Source organism: Chiloscyllium plagiosum, unplaced genomic scaffold, assembly GCF_037043375.1.
Source record: "Chiloscyllium plagiosum isolate Xiang-an unplaced genomic scaffold, Cpla_swu_hap1 HiC_scaffold_42, whole genome shotgun sequence".
NCBI lineage: Eukaryota > Metazoa > Chordata > Chondrichthyes > Orectolobiformes > Hemiscylliidae > Chiloscyllium > Chiloscyllium plagiosum.
In genome coordinates, this window is record NW_028270180.1 from 4555098 (window position 1) to 4580770 (window position 25673).

The window sequence follows — 25673 nt, forward strand, 5'->3', positions numbered from 1 at the left end:
CAGGAGAGAAGATGGCGGAGACGGTGAGAGACCTGTGGGCGGCTTTGGGGTGGGCGGTGGTAACATGAAGGGTTCGAACTCGGAAACTTTCCTGAACTCTGGGAATTCCCGAACATCATCAATCCCTGAGTCAAGATATAGCTTCAGATACACCAGAGCCTCCCCATCAAACACTCCCAGGACAGGGACAGCCCATGGGTTAGATACAAGAGTAAAGCTCCCTCTACACTGTCCCCATCAAACACTCCCAGGACAGGGACAGCCCATGGGTTAGATACAAGAGTAAAGCTCCCTCTACACTGTCCCCATCGAACACTCCCAGGGACAGGGACAGCATGGGGTTAGATACACAGTAAAGCTCCCTCTACACTGTCCCCATCAAACACTCCCAGGACAGGGACAGCCCATGGGTTAGATACAGAGTAAAGCTCCCTCTACACTGTCCCCCCATCAAACACTCCCAGGACAGGGACAGCATGGGGTTAGATACAGAGTAAAGATCCCTCTACACTGTCCCCCATCAAACACTCCCAGGACAGGGACAGCCCATGGGTTAGATACAAGAGTAAAGCTCCCTCTACCCTGTCCCCCATCAAACACTCCCAGGACAGGGACAGCCCATGGGTTAGATACAGAGTAAAGCTCCCTCTACACTGTCCCCCATCAAACACTCCCAGGACAGGGACAGCATGGGGTTAGATACAGAGTAAAGATCCCTCTACACTGTCCCCCATCAAACACTCCCAGGACAGGGACAGCCCATGGGTTAGATACAAGAGTAAAGCTCCCTCTACACTGTCCCCCATCAAACACTCCCAGGACAGGGACAGCCCATGGGTTAGATACAAGAGTAAAGATCCCTCTACACTGTCCCCCATCAAACACTCCCAGGACAGGGACAGCACATGGGTTAGATACAAGAGTAAAGATCCCTCTACACTGTCCCCCATCAAACACTCCCAGGACAGGGACAGCCCATGGGTTAGATACAGAGTAAAGCTCCCTCTACACTGTCCCCCATCAAACACTCCCAGGACAGGGACAGCATGGGGTTAGATACAGAGTAAAGATCCCTCTACACTGTCCCCCATCAAACACTCCCAGGACAGGGACAGCCCATGGGTTAGTTACAAGAGTAAAGATCCCTCTACACTGTCCCCCATCAAACACTCCCAGGACAGGGACAGCCCATGGGTTAGATACAAGAGTAAAGATCCCTCTACACTGTCCCCCATCAAACACTCCCAGGACAGGGACAGCCCATGGGTTAGATACAAGAGTAAAGCTCCCTCTACACTGTCCCCCATCAAACACTCCCAGGACAGGGACAGCATGGGGTTAGATACAAGAGTAAAGCTCCCTCTACACTGTCCCCATCAAACATTCCCAGGACAGGGACACCCCATGGGTTAGATACAGAGTAAAGCTCTCTCTACACTGTCCCCATCAAACAGTCCCAGGGACGGGACAGCACAGGGTTAGATACAGAGTAAAGCTCCCTCTACACTGTCCCCATCAAACACTCCCAGGACAGGGACAGCATCGGGTTAGATACACATTAAAGTTCCCTCGACACTGTCCCCATCAAACATCTGAGGGCAGGTAAATCACCTCCTACAATGCTGCAATTATGTGCCTCACTTCCAAACGTGTAAGGTGCTCTAATCCTGCAAATTTTTGACCTCTTTGACTACTTTACCAATTTTGTGTGAAGTCAGAGCCAGCAGTTCCCATGGATGCCCATATGATATTGGATGTGACCTGTATAACTTATCAATTTCTTGTTGCAGGCTAGTGTGGCATTGTTGCGGGAGGATGGCAACAAGTATTTTAAATTGGGAGACTATGAGAAAGCCTTATCCTGCTATACACAAGCAATTGATCTATCCCAGAACTTGTCAGAGGGCATGATCCTTTACCGCAATAGAGCAGCCTGCTACCTTAAATTGGTGAGTAAAACCAAAATACACAAATGTTCACAGGTGACCTTTTGAAAAATGTGAATTGTGCCATTGTAGTTGCCAGTTCCCATGTTTGAATTTTGTTTTTTTTTCCATTACTCATTAGGAGGAGTACTCAAAGGCTGAAGCAGATGCCTCAAAAGGTAGGTGATAAGAAATGTATGTTTTGTGTACAAATTACCACTGCTTGGTGATGGTATGTTTACTTGGTTATGTGCACATGCTGTTCCAGAGTGTTTTAATTTGGGATTGTCTGAATATTTTTTGTCAGTGCCCTGTTTTTGATGTAATTAGATTAAAACATGAGAGCAAAGTATTGAATCAGAAAAGACTATGTGGTGAACTTGGTTAGTTCATTAAACATCTATCCAAATTATTTTGTTCATAATTTCTCTCTTGTGCCGCTCTGGGCTGTAGATTCCACCTGTTTGAATTAATTACATTTCTGTGTAAATTTGCAATGACCCTCAAGAATGTTTGCTCCAAAGCAATGATTGTCCTTTTGTTCTCAGTAATCGAATCAGATGAGAAGGATGTGAAAGCCCTGTTCCGTAGGAGCCAGGCTCTGCAGGAACTGGGGAGACTGGATCAGGCGTTTGCTGATATCCAGAGATGTGCTGTTCTGGAACCAAAGAACAAGGTTTTTCAGGAATCACTGCGGCAAATTGCAACAAAGATCCAGGAGAAGGTAAAGTGTGTGTGGGTGGGTCAGGAGAAGAGAAACAGATTGGTTGGTGGGAAAAGGCAGTAGGAGGGCAAGCAAAACCAGAAGTTAGAAGGGCCAGATTGGCAGAGGAGGGAACTATCAGAAACGATAGTGAAGATATGCTTCTGGGTTGCCTTTTTAAATTCTGATTTAGCACGTCTCTGGGGAGGGGTTGGTGCAGTGATATTATCACTGGACTTGTAGTCTAGCGATCAAGCCTAATGCTCTGGGACGTGCGATTGAATCCCATCATGGCAATGTGGTTGACTCTTAACAGAAAAATTTAAAAATATTGTCGGTATTGCATGGTATAAAAATTGACTTCAGCTTTTTCATACTTATTATTTTATTTTGTCAAAGCAACATTCCCATGCGTTCATTCTGGTCTTTTTCTGAGCTTCAGTAAACTAAAACACAAGGTGTGTAAAGTATACAATTCTAGAGTCAGTCATTCCAAACTTAGGCTGTGTTTGGAGAGGGTTCTTCGGGTTGTTCACAAGAAATGTGTCAATCAAACTTGAAATGTAAACTTCAAAAAAAATCCCTAAATTAATTTGAAGTTTTACCATTAATGAAAGATGCTAAATGTCACCTAGGACTGCATCATTGCTGCTGAAGTTCAATTTGTTGATGTGTTCTTTAAATTCCCAGTGTAACGTTCTGATTGTGTTGTGTCTTTATCTCTGTTCAAGGTCCGACAACAGTCTTCTACAGATGCCCGTGTAGAGCAGATGTTTAACATCCTCTTGGATCCTAGTGAGAAAGATTCTGACAAGAAACAAAAGGTCTCTGTTTTCCTAAAAGCATTCTCATTAGAGATAATGGCATGTATGTGCTGCAGGCGAAAAGCATCTGGGTTAGGGAAGTTGTCTTGGGTTTGAGGTACAGCACAACACTGAGTCTGTAATGTTTCGTTCTGCATTCACCTTGAACAATAGATTAACAGCTAATAGTGTAATTATAGATTTTGTACTTATGTATGCAGGTTGCCTCTGGAGGGCAGCTGCATAATGAGCTGCATAGTATCAGTTAAATAATCAGAGAGTTAGTTTTCAGTCATGTTGACTGAAATTCCTGCTAGATAGCGAAAAAACTGGAATGATATTGTAGCATATTTTGCTGCCATGAGGCAGCACAGTGGCTCAGTGATTAGGACTGCAGTTTCACAGCACTAGGGATCCGGGTTCGATTCCAGCCTCAGGCAACTGTCTGTGTGGAGTTTGCACATTCTCCCCGTGTCCGTTCCGGTTTCCTCCTACAATCCAAAGATGTGCCAGCCAGGTGGATTGGCCATGCTAAATTGCCCATATTATCAGGTGCATTAGTCAGAGGGAATTGGGTCTGGGTGGGTTACTCTTTGGATTGTCGGTGTGGAAACAGGCCCTTCGGCCCAACAAGTCCACACCTACCCTCCAAAGAGTAAGAAATTATCAATAGTTGAGATGGGAAGCCATGAATGATATATATAGAAATCTTAAAAGAAAACCCTTTAAGAAAGGAAGTTGAACAACTGTATCTGAGAGACTGCTTCTCTGACAGTGCAACACTCCTTCAGTACTGGGGCTTAAGTGGTCAGGTTCCAGCAAAAGGTTTCACCTGATAACCTCTTGACTCCGAGATGACTGTGCTGCCCATTGGGCTATAGCTGGAATTTAAACTTTCAAAGAAATTTGAAACTGAGAATTCATATGTCTTCTTATTCCAATAAGATACCTATTTTAAATATTTTATTTCCCCTTCAGGCTGTTCAGAATCTGATTGTTCTTGCTCGGGAAGATGCAGGGGCTGAAAGGATTTTTCGCAGTGATGGGGTGCATCTTCTCCAGAAGATGTTGGACACTGGGAATACAGACATCGTGCTGGCTTCACTCCGGACTCTAGTGGGACTGTGTTCAGGCCACCAATCCCGGGTCAGTCAGGCGCAGAAAAATTAGGACTAAAACAATCTCACTTGCATTCTTTTTGGATAATAATTGTCTGTGAAGAGCACCTACAGAGCTCCAAGCTGGAAACAGAATCGATTGGTTGACTTGGAGTCATGATGAGCTCAGTGACTTCTTTCTGTGCAGTAAATTCACTATGTTTCTATGCTATAAAGCACACAGTGACCAGACACTCCAACTTGACAGTTGTCATTGCAAAATTGAAGTGGAAAATGTGATACAGAAGTATGATGAAAAAATTGTGCAAGTTTTATTTATATAGAACCAGGGCATACAATGCAATAGCTAAAGTGCTGGCAAATGGCATTAAAATATTGGGTGGTTGGTTTTGACTGGTGTGGACATGTTGGGCTGAAGGGCCCTTTGGGTGCTGTAGATCTCTATGACTCTATGTAGTGCCTTTTGAAAATTTAGTCTTTGGGGTATGGGTGTCACAAGCAAAGCCTGCATTTTTTCTCTTATCCCTAATTGGCCTTGAATTGAGTAGTTTACTCGACCATTGCAAAGGGCACTTGAGAATCAACCACATGGCTGTGGCTCTGGAGTCTCATGAATGCCAGGTAAGGACGGCAGGTAAGGCTGGCAGATTTCCTTCCCTAAAGAGCATCAGCAAACTAGGTAAGATTTTACTGTAGTTGATTGCTTACATGATCACCATTACTGAGGCTGGTTTTCCATTATAAATTTTATAAATTGAATATAAATTCCCCAAGTGCCATGTTGTGATTTATACCCATGTCCCCAGAGCATTTAGCCTGGGCCTCTGGATTGCTAGTCCAGTGACCATTATACCACAATCTCTACCAGGCCTTTGTCTAGTCATGTGTTCCAAGGTACTTCATAGGTTTCAAACAAAATTTAATCACGAAAAGTAGAATCTCCAGGTAAGAAATGGGAGCGTTGTAAAATATGTTTAGTATAATTTTATAGTTGTATTTGCTCCCATTGTAAATTTTTATTCAGTGCTGTATGAAATGTGTAGCAATTGACACTTGTCTGTCATCAGACGTTTATTCAGTTTAAGCTGGATCTATTTATTTTGGTGTGGAAAAAGCTTGTATTATATAATGCCTTTGTTATGTTTAGTTTTGATTCCTATTTGCAGGTGACAGTGATTTTGCACACAATAGGAATGGACAGGTTCTGTCGCGTGATGGGCAGTGACCAGGAGCAGGTTTCCCTAGCAGCATGCAATGTTCTGCAAAGCATGTTCGATTCATTGAAAGGGGGAATAAAAAGTGATATTCGAGGAAAAGAGGAGGCGGTGGTTCTCGGTGAGTGATATCTCTGTGCGGAAATGATTTCCCACTCTTCATAACATTAGTTTCAATGTTACTATCGGTTTTCTGCAGTTAAAGTTCTGTTTTAGTTTAGATAACTAGTATTGCCTTTCAGAAAGGCAGCTCTCAAAAATGTTTTGGATTGGTGATACCTTGTGGAGCATTGGTAGCTACATGGGCTATAAAAGTTTGAATATTTCTTGAAGAGTTCTCTCAGATTATGAAGCATTAATTAGACTTTGTGTTCAAATAACTAACAATTATTAATTTATCTTTAGAACCTTTGAAGGAATTGAAGATGATGATTCACCAGCTGTTGGAGATGTTGGTTCAGCCGCAGGTGTCCACTCATGGCCGAGACAATTCTGTAAACCTCCTGATTAAGCATGTTCCCCGGAAATCCTTGCGTGATCCCAACAACGCCATGACCATTTGGGTAATTGACCAGGGTAAGGTGTAAAACTGAGGGAGCCAGTGCTTCTCGTGTGTGTTAGGGAAAAAGCTGCTTCTTTTCTCATATGCATTCACTGAGTGTGGATCTGTCACATGGAACATGAATATGACCAGACCAGTTGCTCTGTCAGTCAGTGTGTGCAATGCAGGTCATGCTAGAAGTGGCTGAAGGTGCTCTTGCTCAGACAGCAAGATTTTTTTCAAATTGCATTGGCAAACTAAATAGATTTTTATGACAATCTACTAGTTACATGGTCACAATCACTGATATTGGCTTACTACTCTAAACTTATTTAGTTAACTGATTCTAATTTTCCTAGCTGCTGTGATTACGTTTGAACTCTTGGGCTCTCAAACTCAAAAATTTGGTCTCAGTCTATGAATTATTGATTCAGAAAGAGAACCACTCTTCCTGAGGCTGATTGGAAACAAATATTAAGCAGCTCCTGCTGTTAATTTGTAGGTTGGCTGAGCTACAGACACTAACACCATTCTGATTTAGGATATATTTGTGCAGCAACAATGTTAAGAGGAACTTTCTGGAAACCTCCAACTCCACAGGATTCAAATAAATCAAGGCAGGGTGTACGAAATGAGCATGAAAACAGTTTAAATAGAAACAGGAAATACCTCTCAGGTCCAGCAGCATCTATGGAGAGAGAATTGGTTAATATTTCAGATCAGTGACCATTCATCAACACACGACTGGGCTACCTGAGTTTTGAGGGTCTGCTTATCTGATCCCATTGGCAGTTTGTGGAGCCACCTCTTCTACTGTAGACATAAAACAAAAATATGGTTATGTTGTGGTGGAGGGTGGTATTCAGAAATAAATCTGTGTTCCCTGTATCTGCCTTTGGTGAGATTGAATTTATAGAGTTGATTGTGAGGCATCATCTAGTCTTCGCAGAGGAGCTGACCTAGTCCGATGACTCATTTCTAATACCAATAAAAATCAAGAAGAGTGGTAAGCTCTGAGAAATTGTCATTGCTTACAACTTCACAATCTGTTCTTCTCTTTGTGAGAGGTTTTGGATTTAAATTATTGATTCACCCTCACATTGATGCAATGTCCACATATTTCTGTGTTTTGAATTCCTTCCTACATGAACTAGAGCAAAAGGGGTATTGTGGGATAGGGGTGTTCTGACGTACTTTGTGTTCACAGCAGCTGCTGTCTCATTCAAGAATATAGAGAGATATGGAATTTTCAGCACAGGTCAACAGATCTTGTGTGGATGGGATTCCTCCCATCCCTGTTTATCTCACCATAGCACCATGTATGACTGTGTCTTTTCTCTGCACTGATCAGGCATGAGGAAGATTCTTGAAGTGGCTGGCACAGTTTCAGAAATTCCCAACAGCGTCTCGATAACGGATAGTGGTCGGATGAGCGTGTCAGTACTGCTGACCAAGCTTTATGATGACCTCAAATGTGACGCAGAGCGAGAGGCCTTTAACAAACTCTGTGAGGACTATGTCAGGTAGGGAGTTGCGCATGAATGACAAAATTCAGGTTACAGGTTTCTGGTCTGTGCTGAGTTAGCTGATCTTAGTTGTGATATGTGTACAGAAATAGTGCTTCTTGGCCCTGTTCACAGGGAAGAATCAGCCATTGTTCTGGTACGCAACCGGTGACATCTGGAAGAGAAATGTGTCTGATGCTAAGACTCTGGCCTTAGTGAAAGCTTGTTTCAATGTTTGAACCTCTCCGTGACCTCACACCCCTCATCTCTGTAACCTCACCAGCTCTACAACCTTCCAAGATCCACACGCTCTTGACACTGTTCTCTTAAGCATCCCTAATTTTAAACACTTCACCTTTCGTGGCTGTGCTTTCTGCTATCTGCAACCAATACTCTGAAATTCCCTTCCTAAACTACTTCAGATCTCTATTTCCCTCTCCTTTAAGAATTTCCTTTGAACCTATCTTTTAAATCAATCTTTTGGTTTCCTGTAATATCTCCTTATGTGGTTCCATGCAAGAGGTGCTGACTTGGATTAAAGCAGGGATTAAGGAACAATATAGATGTTTTTTAAAAATTGCAGCTGAACTTTTCTTCTGCATAGGGACCGCTTTGAGTCTTCAGGACTGGATGGAAAGCTGCAGGCCATCCAGACTGTGTCCACCCTACTACAGGGGCCCTCAGACGTTGGTAATCGAGTACTGGAGATGAGTGGGATCTTGGAGTGCATGATAGCATTGTGCAGTTCTGAGCGGGAGATTGACCAACTGGTGGCTGTGGAAGCTCTCATTCATGCTGCAGGCAAATCGAAACGGGCTTCATTCATCACAGCGAACGGGGTGACGCTTCTGAAGGACATCTACAAGAAGAACGAAAGTGATCAAATCAAAATTCGAGCTCTGGTGGTAGGTCACATGAAGTTCTACAAACTATGCAAGTCTTATGGGCAGCCAAGTATCTCCTATCATTTCATTTCCTCTTTCCTGGAGCTGGAGGAGTCGAGATTAAAAATATATTTTTGCCTTCATACCATGCTGCCCTGCTTCTTACAGGCAGTGGTGATTAAACCAGTCCCAAAAGTCTCTGATGAGTTAACTATTCTTTGCCAATTTAGCATGGAAGGTGTCTCAGTGCCTTGGACTAGGAGTTGTCAAAGCCCTCACTGGTGACACTTATTAGGTACCAGACTGTTTTAAAAAATTCTCAAGGTCAGGTTCGTAGGAGAGTAGTCTGACACAGAACAAACGACCAAGAGGCGAGTCTGCTAGAATATGAGCATTTTATTCCCCGCAGCGTCGCCACAACCAGGTCTCATACTTACAACGGGTCTGGCTTATACTCACTCTACATGTTACCGGAACTGGGAGCCGTCAGTTCTCGTAGAGCGGTTGCCAACAACCCACGCTCGGCGGTTAAACGTAACCCCGGAGCAGACTCACCGAACTGGAGACTTTTCCAGCTGATATACTCTTTTCCAGATATAAACATTCATGTGAACAGCAGAGCAAGGCTAAAAAACACATTCCATTCTGGTTACATACAGATAAGAAGATTCACACGGGGAGGTGTGTAATAAGATTCACACGGGACTAAGCAACACCTCCATTCCGGTTAGATTCACACATGTATTGGGACATAATTTTTAACCGTTTCACCACACAGACGTAGTCCATAATGCCTTTTGTACATTTTTCTCCTCTGAGTCAGTATCACCAGGAATGGGTTGAGGGGCCAGGTGTGGTTGGAATTAATATTTGTTAAAAATGTTGAGGGACCTTAAGGCTTTGTCTGGGTCCTGAAATTTTTCCTTTGAATCATAATCATCAGATATTGCAACAGGGAAAGAGATTGTTCAGCCCGTCGTGTCTGCCTGTGCCCCTGTATGCCATAGTGTTTCAAGTATTCATCTAAAAATGCTGTGATGGTTCTTGCCTCTAGCACCCTTTCAAAGAGTGAGTTCCAGATTCCTACTACCCTCTGCATGAAAAAAATTACCATAAATCCCTTCTAAACTTCCTCCTTCTTAATGACCCCTGGTTATTAATTCCTCCACTGAGGGGAAAAGTTCCTTCCTAATTACCCCATCTGTGCCTGTCTTTGTACACCTCAATCAGGTGTCCTTGCTATATACAAGCACGTGCGCGGACGCACGCACACCCCTATCTTACCTAGTCTCTGTGTAGCTGCAGCACTACCTGATGTAACATCCTGATGAAGCTCCTATGCTCTCTCTCCAGTGCAACCCCATTCTTCATCTAGTATAGTCACTAGAACTGCTCGCAGTATTCCAGCTGTGGCTGAACTATTGTCTTAAACTACTCAATCTTAACCTCTTTTCCTCTGTATTCAACACCATCATTCGTGAGGGCAAATATCTCATATGCCACCCAATCCACTTGCCCTGTTGTCTTCAAGGATCAATAGAACTACACACAAAGTTCCTTTTATTCCTTAGTAATTCCCGGGGTCCTACCATTCAATATGTATTCCCTTTGCTGTGTAAGTCCTCACAAAATGCATCACCTGATTCTTTTCAAGATTAACTCCATCTGTCACTGTTCTGCCCATCTGAAAATCCTGTGTATATCATCCTGGATTCTAAGGCATTCCTTCTCACTATTTAGCACGCCACCAATATGATCTTACTGATCATACCTTCTGTATTATTTATGTCTAGATCATGAATGTGCACTACAAACAGGAAGGGACCTGGCATTGAACCCTGTGGCATGGTACTGGCAACAGGCTTCCAGTCACAAAAACAGCCTTTGACCATCACTCTGTGCTTCCTGCCATTAAGCCAATTCTGTATCCAATTTACCAAATTGCCCCTGTCCCATCCCATGGTTTTTATTTTCCTTCTTGACCAGTATCCTATGCAAGATCTTGTCAAACGTTTATTGAAATTTGTGCAGACTACATCAACTGCAGTCCCTTCACTGCCTCAAAAATTCAGTGGTTTTTTTTTTAGACATGATCTCCCCTTGAGAAAGCCATCCTTGTCTTTCCAAGTGGAGATTAATTCTGTCCATGAGAATTTGTTCTAATAATTTCCCAATCACTGATGTTAGACTCACTGGTCCAAAATTCCCTGGTTCAGCTCTGCCACCTTTCTTGAATGATGGTTCCACATTAGCTGTTCTCGGTGCCTCTCCTGAGGCCACAGCGAATGTGAAAATGAATGTCAAGGCCTTCCAGTTTTCTCCCTAGCTTTTTGTAGTCGTCTGAGATATGTCTCAACTGGGCCTGGGGATTTATCCAATTTTAAGCCTGCTAAAATCAGTACTACCAATACTCCCTTAATGCTATTTTGTCTGAGTTTCTCTCAGTTGTCCCTCCATGAATTTCTATACCTGCATTGTCTCTATATATAGAATACAGATGCAAAACTTCGTCTTCTGATTCCACACACACATTGCCACTTTTATCTCAAACGGCCGAACTCACCTTGGTGATCCTCTCACCCCTAATACACTTAGTAAGCACCTTTGGATTCTCCTTTATTTTTGTTTTGAGCTATCTGATTATTAAAGGAACTGTTATAAATTTTATTGAGTTTTCTTACACAGGACAATTTGATTCCAGCTCTACGTCTTGTGTAGGCTGTACAAACTTACTGCCCTAATTTTCAGTTATGGAGGTCCAGCCAATGTCAATGTAATCTCATCCCTCAATCTGTTTCCTCTTTCAGGGTCTGTGCAAGGTGGGATCTGCTGGTGGGACGGACTACAGCATGAAGCAGTTTGCTGAAGGTTCGACTTGCAAGCTGGCAAAGCAATGTCGCAGGTGAGCCGAGTTCTGATGTTGTGACAGAAGAATCACAAGTTTTCAATAGGTCTGATTTTTTATTAAATATTATTCATGCTTATTGAGTATTAGGAATGCTAAGGAATAGAACATCTTATTTTAGAATGCTCCCTTTGCTCTGTGAACAACGTTCTTCAGAAAAGCATTTCCTGCTAGATCAGTGTAGCTTCTTTTTGTAATTTCTACACCATCCACATAGTGAGATTGCTAATGAAAGAAGTTTGTTTATCATACTTGCACAACCATCAGGAGTTGGATTTGTGGGTCTACTAGTCTGTATATATGAACAGCCATGATCCTTTGATGCTTTTTTTTATAGTTGTGCATTTGTAATCATTGGGTTACGTCCTCACAGTAGTTTGATTTCAGATATATTCTGATCAACCTGCTCAGAGATGTTATTACACACTCCAGGAGCAGGTGGGACTTGAACCTGGGCATCCTGGCTCAAAGGTAGGAGGGACACTACCACAGTACCACAAGAGCCCTAACACATTAACTTCAAAAAGATTATACACGGTATTACTCACAGCTACAGGTCAGAATGGGCACATTTGGATCTAGCTGGTGCATGTCAGAGCTTCCTTCAGCCCTCCTTCATCTCACCCTATCAGCACATACTTCCATTCCTTTCCCACATGTTTGTTCAGCTTCCTCTTAAATGCATCTATACTATTTACCTCAGCTACTCCCTATGGGAGTGAGTTCCAACTTCTCACCAGACTGTGGGTAAAGATGTTTCTCATGAAACTTCATTTGGATTTATGTCCCCTAGCTCACATCTTCCCAATGAGTAAAAGCATCTTTTCTAGGGCTACCTTGATAGAATAAGTTCTGTATGAGCTCCACGCTCTTCCCTTGATCTCCTAGTTTATTTTGACTATTACAGTTGTTTAAATTAGAAGACGATGGCCGAGTGATATTATTGCTGAAATATTTATCTAGAGACCTAGGTAATGTTCTGGGAACTTGGGTTCAAATCCTGCCATGGCAGAAGGTAGAAACTGAGTTCAATAAAAATCTGGAATTGGGAGTCTAATGACGACCATGAATCCATTGCCAATTGTTGGAAAAACTCATCTGGTTCACTAAGGAAAGGAAACTGCCATTCTTACCTGGTATGGCTTACATGTGACTCCAGACCCACAGCAATGTGATTGAGTCTTAACTGCCCTCTGGGTAATTAGGGATGGGCAATAAATGTTGGTCTAGCCAGTGAACAAAAAAAAGTACTGGTTCCCAAACAGGAACAATATAAGAACAGTCCAGGAGAGGAAAGCGACAGGGACTGAAAGTGCTGCTGAATTAATTGCTAGTACAGTGACAGTCTGTGGACTGAACTAATTGAGGAGATGGTGTAAAGTGATGGATAATATATCAAGGCTGCTTCTGATCAAATTGCTGGTCCACTCTCTTGCTAGGTGGTTATGTAACAACTCAAATCAGTGCAGCACTCGGCGTTGGGCAGTGGAGGGATTGGCCTATCTGACCTTCGATGCTGACGTGAAGGAGGAGTTTGTGGATGACCAAGCTGCAGTACAGGCTGTGTTTGAACTGGCAAAGGTAAACATTGAAAACAATGAGCAATAAGAGGGAAAAGCATGTCCTTTGCATGTTTGCTGATCTTACCTGTTCGCTGGCCAGCCACTAGATATTTCCTTTGAATTGTTGGAGCAGATGTTAATCTTTTGTGTGGCCTTCACATGCTTGCTTTTCTGTGCATTTATACCAAGATAGAGTGCAAGTCTGCCAATGATGGCACTGTCCTTTTGATCCCTATTCTGTGCTGAATTATTAATCAGGGCATTAATAAAGATTGCTGTTAATCTCTTAACCCCCTGGGATTGGGCATATGAATGATGGCCAGCCTTTCATAGAAACATAGGAAAAATAAACAGAGTAGGCCTTTGAACCACTCTATTAATCAATATGATTATGGTTGATCATCCTGAAGTACTCTGTTCCCACTTTCACCCCATACCACTTGATCCCTTTAGCCCTGAGAACTATGGTGAGTCCCCTCCTGATTGATGTCTGTGTGAATGTATGTATGTATATGAAATTAGGACATGATTGAAATCAGCTCTGATAATCTCCACAATCAAACAAGCTGCCTCAGCTCAAATGAAAACATCTGGGTCAGATATTGGAACTTCAGTTGGGAGCGGAAATTTGGTTGATACATCATCTCTGTTAATGATCTATCTGAGTTGTTTGTGATAAAAATCGTTTGTCATGAGATGATCAGTGTCTACGGTTCTTCCATTCTTGCTGCTTTGTGTACAATGATCTCTTGCTTTTATTCCTTTCCAGTCAGAAGATAAAACTGCTCTCTTTGCAGTTGCCTCCACCCTTGTGAACTGCACGAACAGCTACGATAAGGAGACTCCTGATCCACAGCTTCTAGAACTGGCCAAATACGCCAAACAGCATGTGCCAGAGGAGCATCCCAAGGTGCAATACAAGTGCTATCTATATTTACAGGAAATTACACTTGTAACTCTTGTTCTGCCTGAAAGCCATACAAATCTACAATTTATTCCCCCACTTTCTGCTGAGTTTGTAGGGAAATTTTTAGTGGTCCTTAATGTTAGTTGGAACAAGGTGGGGAAATAATCGCTAATGGTTCAGTTCTTGATCCACTGACTCTTGTGATGATTGCATCTGTGAGGATGTTGGGAGAACAAAATCTCATTGCACTTAGCTGTGACCTTCCTTTACCACCTTGAAGCAGCCTGTTGACTTTTATTGTCGGTCCAGCTGTGAGGAACAGTCCTTTAATACAGAGGACCCAGTAGGGCTGTGAAGCCAACCCAGAAAGAACTCCTGCAGAAGCAGGTCCTTTTTGTCCAGCAAATCCGTGTTGCTGGCTTTTCTTTACATTTCATTCATTTTAGTCCCATTCCCAAAAACCTTTAAAACCCCAACTTTTGTAATCTGATTTGTTGTACACTTTAATATTCCTTTTTTCAAACAATTGTATAAATTCTTTGATAAAAATTAAAGTTGTAGTACCAAGCAGATGCCATTTAATCACTCAGCCTTGTTTTACAACTTACAATTTGCTCCTGAATTCTATTTACCATTTTTATTCCATATCCCTTTACACAAAGGAGAAAGTTCCAAGTGACAATCATTGCAATGAAGTGCTTGTTGATTTCAGTCCATGTCAGTGATTGCTGGCAAAGAGTTTCACATTGTACCCATGTCTGAAGCTGAGGACATTTTTTTTCCAGCCCATTCCTCAATTTTTTGGACAGTGATTGATCTAGCCATTATATGTGTATTTTAAAAATACGACTGACTAAGAAAACTGATTTGATGCTAAACTGGCATTTTCTGAATTGCAGGATAAACTCAAGTACGTGGGGAAACGGATTGGAAAACTCCTGAAGGCTGGGGTGGTGTCGGCATTAGTTTGTATGACAAAGAAGGAGAGTCCAGCCCTGACAGATTCCTGCAAAGAGATGATTGCGCGGTATGTGTGTGGCAATAGTTGAACAATGGCTGACTAGGAAGACTTTCACAGACAGTGACTTATTAAATGCAAATGATCTGTTATATTGTGGGCAAAAATAGCAGCTACATTGTATACAGCAATTTACCAAATTACAAGTTGTTTGAGTGGATGGATTTCTTCCTTCTCATGGAGTGTCGTGGAACAACTTGTGAAACACAGTAACAAGCAGAAGGGGCCTTTGTCAAAAGGGTGGACCCTTTAACTTGGGAGAGATGGTGATGTGGTGGTAATGTTAGCAATCCAGATGTCCAGGCTAATGCTGGGGTGATGCGGGTTCAAATCCCACCACAGCAACTGGTGGAATTTAAATTGAACTAACCTGTATGGAATTGAAAGCTGGTTTCCATGATGGTAACTATGAAATCACCACTTGCTGCTGTAAAAACCCATCTAGTTCACTAATGTCAGGGAAGGAAATCTGCTGTCTTTACCCAGTCTGGTGTCTAAGCAACTCTGGATGTGGTTGACTCTTAAGTGGCCTCTGAAATGCCCGAGTCAACTCAAGGGCAATTAGCGATGGACAACGTATTCTGGCCTTGTCAGTGATACCGCATCCCATGGAAGAATAAAGGGAAAAAAATGCTCCTTCAGCACAATACAGAAGGCTCTGGTATGGGGCTCCAATTCTCAACAAAAGATAGCACCTTCAACAGTGCAGAATTCCCTTGGTAATTCACTGAATTACTCCAGTCTCTGGAGGACAGCTGACCTCGCCACACTTTGAGAGATTGCTACAATTGAATACTTGCGTAACACAATAAAACTCCACCATTGTTTACTGGCTTTGCTCATCAGCCTAGTTTATTGCTCACTTTGAGGTGGTTGTGTTCTCATGTATCTGCGACATGCCCTTCTAGTGATCGTGGATTTGGAAGGTGCAGTCTAAGGAACCTTGGTGAGTTTCTGCAGTACATCTTGTAGATGGTACATACTGCTGCTGCCAAATGTCGGTGGTGGAGAGAGTGGATGTTTGTGAGTGTTGTGCCAGTCAGACGGGCTGCTTGTCCTGGATGGCTTCAAGCTCTTGAGTGTTGCTGGAGCTGCACCCATCCAGGCAAGTAGGGAGTATTTCATCTCATTCCTGACATGTGCTTTGTAGGTGGTAGACAGATTTTGGAGAGTCAGGCAGCAGATCCTTGCTACAGGATTTCTGGCCACTGTTTCCATGGTTGGTCCAGATCAGTTTCTGGTCAATTGTAACCCCAAGAATGTTAATAATGGGGATTCATTGATGGCAATGCCATGAATATCAAGGGGCAATGATTAGATTCTCTCTTGTCTGGATTAATGGTTCTTTTTACTATCATCTTCCCTAAACTCTTGCTGTTGTTTTATTAAGCAGCCGCGTAATACAGAGTGGAAACAGTGTATGACTGAGAACATCAAACATTTTCTGTTTTTCAGTGTATTCCTAGCTCTGGTAGAGGCTCCAGAGGATCGTGGAATTGTAGTAGCTCAGGGTGGAGGGAAGGTGAGTATGAGCATGTTAACTCCTTGGGATTTCTCCATATCAGTGATTCCTGTATTTTTATAAATGAACTGTAGCCGTTGTGGGATAAGAATGGGAGATAACAAAGAGAAGGTAGCAAGGTTGTGAGAGAGCAGTTTTTCCACTTCTGAAATTACTTTCTGACATGAGAATATAATGTGGGTGCCAACATCCTGCCCTTTTCACTCAAGTTCCATTCTGTTTGGCAGTGTACCATGAAGTGAAGGCCATCATAGTCAACTTGATCCACTGACTCTCAACAGGCACACGTCTACACAGACTTTCATAGAATATAAAGCACATAAGCAGGCAGTTCAGCTCAACTAATTCATGCCAATGTTTATACCTGCAATAGCCTCCTCCCTGCCTGCTTCATTTTATTCCCTTCTCCTTTTCCTTTCTTCTTCAGTTTGAAACAGCACCTAGTTAATAACAGTCACACTGTTCACCTCAACTATTTGTGATGTTAACAGTTTCTTCTTCCTGACCCCTCTCTGGGTAGAGAGATTTCTCCTGAGTTCATCAATGGATTTATCGATGACCATCTTATATTTATTGTTCTTCATTTAGAACAAAGGGAAACAACTTCTCAATATAGGAGTGAGAGTTGTGTCTCACTTACAAGTCTCTATTGTTAATTGTATCTTTATGTTCAGTTAAGAGCTGGTCGTGTGCACAAACTGAGGATTCATTTGAATTCTTCTAAATAGATATAAACTAAAACAATGGTTATTGAGTTAGTCACTGTTCGTACACTGCAAATAGATTTTTTTTTAAAAGTGTGTGTAAAGACTGGCTCCAGTTCTATCTTTCACCAACTGGTTTCTGGAATTGCATACCTTGAGGGACTGTAACTTTATATTTGGCAGCCATTGCCGTGATTGGCTTCAGGTTTGAATCACTGGACTTTGAATGCACATGTTTATTCAATGTGGCTTATCACTACTTCCTATCCTGTAGGCTCTGATTCCTCTGGCATCAGAAGGCACAGAAGTTGGTAAGACCAAGGCAGCCCAGGCCTTGGCAAAGATAGCTATCACCTCAAACCCTGAGATTGCCTTCCCTGGAGAAAGGGTGAGTCCTGAGAATTTGTGCAGTGCCTTAGGATTTTGTTTTTTCATATTGCATTAATTGCACAGTTTTTAAGAGCCTTATTTTCTGCTTCTAAATAGTCAGCAAGAAATTTTGTACAATGTTGATCCATTTAAAATTGATGGTATAATGGCTTTTCTACATGGGAATTGGGATCAAATTCAGTTCTGAGTAAGAAGATGGATGCCTCTCTATCTGCACATTGTGAAGATTCTATGTAAAATGGGTTTGGATAGTCTTAATCTGATTACGAAAGAACAAGGATCCACAGCTCAGTTCTGTCCCTAATCACTATCTCCCTCAAAGAGTCATAGAGATATACAGCACAGAAACAGACCCTTCTGTCCAACTCGTACACGCCGACAAAGTCCAAGGAAGGTTGATCTCAAAAATGCCACAATGTTCTAGTAGGGAACATGCTGTTGAGGTTGGAAGCGTGGCACATTGTTGATGCGTTACAGTAGTGGTAAGTGATTAAATATTCTGCTTTTGCTCTTTACTCCCTCAGATTTATGAAGTAGTCCGACCTTTGATCGGCCTTTTGCATCTTGACCGTACCGGGTTGCAGAACTTTGAGTCGCTGATGGCATTAACCAATTTGGCTGGTATTAGTGAGAGACTACGGTAAGTGACTGAGTGAAGGGATGAGACTCTGTTGTGGGAGGGTTGCTCCACTGATTCAGTTGGATAAACACAAATGAATAAGTCAGCAACTTCATTAGTAATGGTTTCCAAAGCTCTTGCCCACTGGTTGATAAAGTTCCTTCACCTATGGTAAACCATTCCCCAGTTTGTCAAGTCTCTCAATCTTTAATTAGGTTACTTTGATGTCTCATAGAAAGGAAACAAGTGGGCTGGACCTCACCAGCACTGCTGACCGAGAGGATGTTAGTCAATATCCAGTACGATATCAATATGAGACGTCCATCAATATGAGACGTCCAGAACCTTATGCCTGAGGTATTCGGCCCTGACACCACATGGAAAATTGAAGTGGCCCAAGCTTGCCCTGGACTCCTGGATGAACTAACCTCTGTCTGTTTGAAACCTGACATTGGCCCTGCACCTTCTCCTGTGGCGCAGCACCCCGCAAATGGAGTCATAAGAGAGAAAACACATCCCCCATGCTCTTCAGAACAGTATGGAGATATTTCCTGTATGGACAGCTGCTGTATACTGTCCACTTTCTCACCTTTGACCACTGCTCAGATACAGGTGTAATGTTTTACCCTCTGGTAGTGGAAATCCGCCCCCCCCTCCCCCCAGACTCTCCACAAAGAAGTCCTTTTTTTTTGTTAGGCACCTGGGATGGAGAGTGCTGCACGCTGCAGCCCCATACAACAAAAGGTTAAGCCATTACACTGGGTGCCAGGTCACTTGTAGTTTTTGTGGTGGAGGAAATGGTTTTTCAAATTAATGTTGAATGTTTTCATTTGCAGCCATCTGTAGTTAATTGAACTCCTAAATTTTCAATTGGACTTCAGCCCCACTCACCTGATTTATGAGCACTCTGTGTAGGGATGGACAGACAGGTCACAGGGCCTTCTCATGGGTCTGCTGTTTGGCTGGGACAAAGTGACCATTAATAGGTCCAGGCAGAAGTTGCAGAGGGGATCCTTGTACCTGACTGTCTGCCCATTTCTCGTGATTACATCCGCACTCGGGTGTGTGTTGAAAGGGAATATGTGGTGTTCACTGACACAATGGAGGCATTCAGAGATTGGTGGGCACCACAGGCTGGGATCATCACCCCGAACAATGTTATTTTAATTTAGTGAATTTCCATTCATCTTGTACCAGTTCCTATTAACTGTTTGTGATTTTTGTTACAGTGTCCCTTGGGAGCTGTTTCATCCGATTATGAATTTGTTTAAAAGAGTAGAAAGGAAGCTATTTCCTTCAAAGCTTTTGTTTGTGTTTGCTCTACGTTGCATCTTTTCCTAGCACCAGTGTCTTTTCTGTGGTGAAGTAACCACACATCAGAAGCATTTAATTGGCTGTAAAGTGCTTTTGGGGATGTCCTTAAGTCATGAAAAACACTTAACATTTCACGTTTGTCTCTCTTAAGTGAGCAGAACTACCAGTGCTGAGGACCCTCAAATGGCTGTGTGTGTTCAAACTCCAAGTAAATGTATATTTAATACATTGAGCAAATCAAACTTCGCATTCAGATGAGTTCCCCAAAGGTTAAACAGGTAGCAGTCCCTCAGAAACACACTGCAGTGGATGCCAAGACTTGAAGCCAAATTCCTGGGGGGGGGGTTTTGTCTCAATAACTTTCTAACTCTGGTGAGAGTGTTATTTGCTGGGTCAAGGCTGGCACTCATAAACTGATTAATCTCTTGACTTCTTTTAGCCAGAAGATAATTAAGGAAAAAGCCATTCCAATGATTGAGAGCTACATGTTTGAAGACCATGAAATGATCCGATTGGCAGCTACTGAGTGTATGTGCAACATGGTACTGAGTGAGGAGGTGTGTTAGTGCTGCATATAGAGCATTGCTGCTTTCTTTAAACATCCCCGCATTGTGATTTGTGGCTGTTAAGAATTCCTACTATGGGTTGATACACTTCCAATATGGTATGCTTCATACCACATTAAGCAAGATACAATCCCCAGCTGTTTTGCTAACTCACATGGGGCAGCAGCTGTTGAGAAAACCAGCCCAGATGCCCTGTCATGATGATTATCCAGTACCCATGGAGGGAACCCCTCGGTGTTTGGGCGATGGGTCAGATTTCTGAGGGTTGAGTACCTTGCTGACAGTCTGTGTCTTCTGTCTGGAATTCGTCACATGGTGACGCACAAAGACCTCTGTTGCAGAAAAAACTGTTTCCCAATGAGAAAATACCTTGAAAAAGTAGCTAACCAAAAAACTGTTCCTTTGGATTATTGGTTTGTTGGGAAGGAAAACTAATTCTCAGACGCCTTCACCTTTTTTTTTTGTTTGGATCTTGTTTCAGGTCCAGAATCTGTTCCTGGCTGAAGGGACGGATCGTCTGAAACTGCTGGTGTTGTACAGTGGTGAAGAGGATGAGAAGTTGAGGTGTGCAGCTGCGGGTGCTGTAGCCTTCTTAACATCGCTGCAGCCAAAACTCTGTATCAAAATGACACAGGTGGTGAGTGACCACATATCCTGCTCCACTCTGTGCCTTCAATTTGCTGTTTTTGACAGTCACCTTCGCTCCATCTTACTCATTCCTTACCTCCTTGCATCTTCCATCCTGCTAGCAGTCTGCTACTGTCTATTCCGGAGGGTACAGGGATGCAAATGTTTTTTGCTCACTCTCTTTCTCTCTTCTGCCCAAATGACATTCTTCACTTTTGAGCCTAGAACTTTGTCTGTCAGCAAGATATTTGACAGAGAGTGTCAACAAAGAACCTAAACTTGTTGTCACCTGACCTCACATTTCAGCAGGGGGTTCTGGTTAGTGGTCAAAAACAGGACCCCTGGCTATCGTTGCTAATTCACTTCCCAATTGAGAACTAGTGTAAGTGCTAATTCTAATTCCTCCAACCAGTAGTTGGACTCCTCAACTTTAAGGGCATTTAAATGGTCATTGGATAAACATATAGATGAAATTGGAATAGTGTAGATTAGATGGGCTTCAGATTGGTTCCACAGGTTGGCACAACATCGAGGGGTGAAGGGCCTGTACTGAACTGTAATGTTTGATGTTCTCCTGCTACTACCTTCCAGCTGCTGTTAACAGCAAAGGCTGGAGGTTGGACCTATGATGTTCAGTAATGGAAGGTTTCCTTCTGAAAGCAGCTGAGGACACAGAGTGTTGATCGGAAAAATTCAAGAGAAATATTTGCAAAGTTAAATAAAAGAGAATCTGGTGATCGAATCTGTGCTCTTCCAATACTATCACAAACTACAGTTATAGAAACCTATGGTCAATAGTGATGGTGGTGAAATATGCAGCCTCTTGTATAAAGTGAAAGTAGTTGCCAGGTTCATTCTTAGTTGAGGAAAGTCAGCTGACCTCACCTGACTATGGTGCTTTGACTGGCCTCCTATCCTTGGCTAGACAGAACAGGGGAGAGGATAAATCATTGCCCTTGGTCATTATGAAATGACCTATGCTGAGAGGCTGAAATAGTCCATTGAGGAAAGACTCACCAAGCACCCACTAGGAGCAATAGGATAATAACCAGACAATCTCAATCAGTGATATTGATTAAGGGATAAGTATTGGCCCGGATATAAAATGGTATAGTGGAACATTTTCAGAAGATAGAACTGCAGGTTAATGTCTCACCTGAAGGACACTGAATCCAAATGTGGGAATGGGGTTTGAACCTAGAGCCTACTGACTTAAGAGGTGATGCCTATGTTGGCTCCCATGGTCAAATAGCTTGCTGACCCTTGATGTCTAGGCTGTGATCCAGAGAAGAGTCATGAGAGCAGCTGGCATCTGTGAAACTCATGAGGAATGATCTGAGGAAACTTAATTGCCATGGTACTGTGCTCTGTCCCATCTGTTCCTTTTGACACAAATTTGCAGTGCAGCTGAAAGTTACATCCTTGTGCTTTACTCTCTCTCCCCTCCGCCACCTGCAACAGACAAGCCACTGGTTGGAGATCCTTCAAGCACTTGTGCTGAGCTCAAATGTCGACCTGCAACATCGAGGGCTCGTCATCACTCTCAACTTAATGAACGCTGAACGGGAGCTTGCAGCCCTGCTCATGGAGACAGAGATGTTCGAAATCCTGTCTGCTTTGAGTAGGGAGGGAGATGAAAAGAAATGCAAGGTGTCAGTTGTTGCCCAGGATTGTCTCTCACAAGCAGTGGAGTATGGCCTAATAAAACCCACTGAGGAGGAGACCAGCCCTTAGTAAAAGCAAAACAGGACATTCCAGGGACACATGAACCAGCTTGCAGACAACAAACACTCCGACTGTGTGATACACTGCTGATTGCTAATCTTTGGGTGTTAAACCATTCTGCACAATGTTTTTATATACAGCATCTATTGGCTCTTTCAGTTATACTACTTTGTTGTGAGAGGTACCAACAGGATGTTGCACCTGTATTATATAATTAGGTATGAAGAAATTTAATTCAGTGTTAAAGTCCTTCAGGGGAAAAAAAGCTCTTGGTTCAGAATATTAATCATTTTTTTCCTTGTGCTCATCTCTGCTGTAGATGCTAGCTTTTACTCATTCTGTGGATACCTGAACCCTCTCATTGTAGCCCCAGTGACCACCCATTGATTTTGTGGATGGGATCAGTGACAGTCAGCAAACTAATGGATCCTAGAGGCCATTGTAGACCATGACCTTGATCGACTTCTGGCCTGGCTGGGGAAGCCAGGATATTTTGAGCAGAACATTTCTGAGATTACTGGTTTAGGTCATTGAATATTTACTGCATTCACTCTAATATTTTACACATTCTCAACTTGGATTAGCTTGTAGCATTTTATTATGCTGCCTTTGAACTTCAAATCACAATTTGAACATCTGATCTGCATTGCCACTGAGGAGTTCAGTAAGCTTTGGAATCTAGGTGGGAGTCAATATCTGATTTTTACCACAGAAGCTGCTCCACATGAATACTAATCTTTTAGTGTGATTGCAGACTTAGTAGCTTCCTATAAACTAGTTGCCTGTATGTGATGAAAAGATAAATCTGTTTAATTATCAAAATGAGCTTCATCGACACTCTACACCCTGCACATTCATTGTTTTTCACATCATCAATCTTTGTTTATTAATGTATCATCAGTACTGATGCCCTGTGTTTAATTAACTAGAACTATTCAAAGCTTGGCCTGCGAGTTGTTGATTATGTTAGTTGCAGGCTAGTGTCTTTTATGTTTAGGATGAGGTGCATGTGAAATTGACAGATGAGAGTAGTTCGTTCATCAACTTGTCCCCACAAGCCCAGTGGATGGACCAACAAGGCTAATTTTTTTTTCCCTTGCATGATTTCTGTCCATGCCCCTCCCCTCCCCCCTCCAAATCCAAATGGGTTCATGAAGTGGCATAGACCAAGCATCACCAAAGATACTTCAGGATGATTTGGTTGGACTCCAGGGAGGAATTGATGGAAATCGTTTTAAAGATGTGGAGAGATCATTAGCTACCCAATCAGTGGCAACTAATTTTGGAGACACTATTCTCCAGGAAAAGAGGAGGGACCCAATCTGCCGACTCAATCCTAAGCATCCACTGTTTGTTTGAATTTAATTGATTTGATTTTTTTATTGTCACATCTATCTAGGGACAGGGAAAGGTTTTGCATGTAGTACAGGCAGATCATACCATCAGAAGTCTGATAACAGAGAGAAAGAAGCTTCTTGAATCTGTTGGTACGTGTGTTTAAGCTTTTGTATCTTATGCCTGATGGAAGAGAGTACAACTAGGATAAGATGGGTCTTGGATTATGTTGTCTGCCTTCCTGATGCAACAAAAAGTATAGATGGAGTCAGTGGATGGAAGGTTGGCTTGTATAATGGACTTTAAACTATCAAGGAGAAAGTGAGAACTGCAGATGCTGGAGATCAGAGCTGAAAATGTGTTGCTGGAAACACTCAGTCCCAACCCTCGAACTCAGCACCACCTTCCGAACCTGCAATCTTTTTCCTGACCTCTCCGCTCCCGCCCCCACCCCCCGCCCCCAACCCTGCCCCCACCCCTGCCCCACCGCCACCCCCACTGCCACCGCCACTGCCACTCCCACCGCCACCCCCACCCCGGCCTATCACCCTCACCTTATCACCCTCACCCTATCACCCTCACCCTATCACCCTCACCCTATCACCCTCACCCTATCACCCTCACCCTATCACCCTCACCCTATCACCCTCACCCTATCACCCTCACCCTATCACCCTCCTTCCACCTATCGCATTTCCAACGCCCCTCCTGCCTACCTTTTATCTTAGCCTGCTTGGCACACTTTGCTCATTCCTGAAGAAGGGCTCATGCCCGAAACATCGATTCTCTTGCTCCTTGGATGCTGCCTGAGCTGCTGCGCTTTTCCAGCAACACATTTTCAGCTTTAAACTATCAAGGTTCAATATGGTTGGGATTTCACTGACTGGCTGTCAACTTGTTTACAGTCTGCATTCAATGCATCTAAACAATAACGTAATTCGAGGGGTTAAAGTTCTATTAGTACATCAGTTTAGGGAAAGGCTCAGTGACCTCACTTCATGGTCAAAGTAAATCAGATTATTGACATTGTATCACCACACAATTAATCTCCAGGAAAGCTCAAAATTGGTTATGACAGAGGATTAAAGAACAGAAAAAGGTCTGTCACATCCATGTTTTACTAGATTTTAGATATTTTCTAATCATCCTGTTCAGGTATGTTATTACATACCTCTCGAGTAGTTGGAACCTGATTCTGGGTCTCCTGATTCAGGTAGGGACACGACAACAGTGCCTCAAGAGCCCTCTGTTCATTAATTTTTACAGCAATTTAAAAATCACTATCATTGTATATATTGCCAAATTAATAAATTCACTGGGAAGCAAAATATTTGAAAGTAATAATAAGGATTCATATATTTAGCTGTTCTTGTGGCTAAGGGTGTCGTGTAATCCTGGTTCAATTTGATGATTGTGCATTGTGTGCAATTCAACATTTCTATATATTGTACCAGAGTTTGTATCCTCTTGTCGCTTTTTTTTTACAAATCTTGTAATTTGGCTGTAAAGTGCAAAGGAATAGACTGCACCACTTGCATGTACATTCCTTCCAGTTATATAAATAATCAGCAATAAAGTCACTTACAATTAGCTGCTGCAAAAAGATATGATTTGGTGTTGGACTGAGGTGTTCAAAGTTAAAATCACACAACACCAGGTTATAGTGATACAGGTTTAATTGAAAGCACTAGCAACGACTTCCAAATAAACCTGTTGGGCTAATTGTGTGGGCATAGTGCAGTGGGTTCTGGGAGTGAGGTCGTTTGGTTTCGCGCTGCCTGCTGGG

The 25673-nt window shown here is 42.7% G+C and overlaps 1 protein-coding gene across 1 annotated transcript; it reads left to right on the forward strand.

The window, feature by feature from the left end:
* unc45a (unc-45 myosin chaperone A) lies at positions 1–25492 on the forward strand. Its single transcript, XM_043680480.2, has 20 exons — positions 1–23; positions 1791–1949; positions 2068–2104; positions 2474–2649; positions 3360–3452; positions 4410–4577; positions 5716–5884; positions 6169–6339; positions 7656–7827; positions 8414–8714; positions 11501–11595; positions 13038–13179; positions 13930–14070; positions 14967–15094; positions 16541–16607; positions 17586–17699; positions 18226–18341; positions 20074–20191; positions 20682–20837; positions 22289–25492. The coding sequence occupies exons 1-20, from the start codon at positions 12–14 to the stop codon at positions 22559–22561; spliced, it is 2808 nt and encodes a 935-aa protein (XP_043536415.2). The 5' UTR covers positions 1–11; the 3' UTR covers positions 22562–25492.
* The last annotated feature ends 181 nt before the right edge of the window (positions 25493–25673 follow it).

What these genes read in the sequence shown, in the direction of transcription:
- unc45a (XM_043680480.2), top strand. An exon ending in TGAAGCAGATGCCTCAAAAG is followed by an intron (nt 2,105 to 2,473) that starts GTAGGTGATAAG and finishes TTTTGTTCTCAG; the next exon opens with TAATCGAATCAGATGAGAAG. An exon ending in TAGCTCAGGGTGGAGGGAAG is followed by an intron (nt 16,608 to 17,585) that starts GTGAGTATGAGC and finishes CCTATCCTGTAG; the next exon opens with GCTCTGATTCCTCTGGCATC.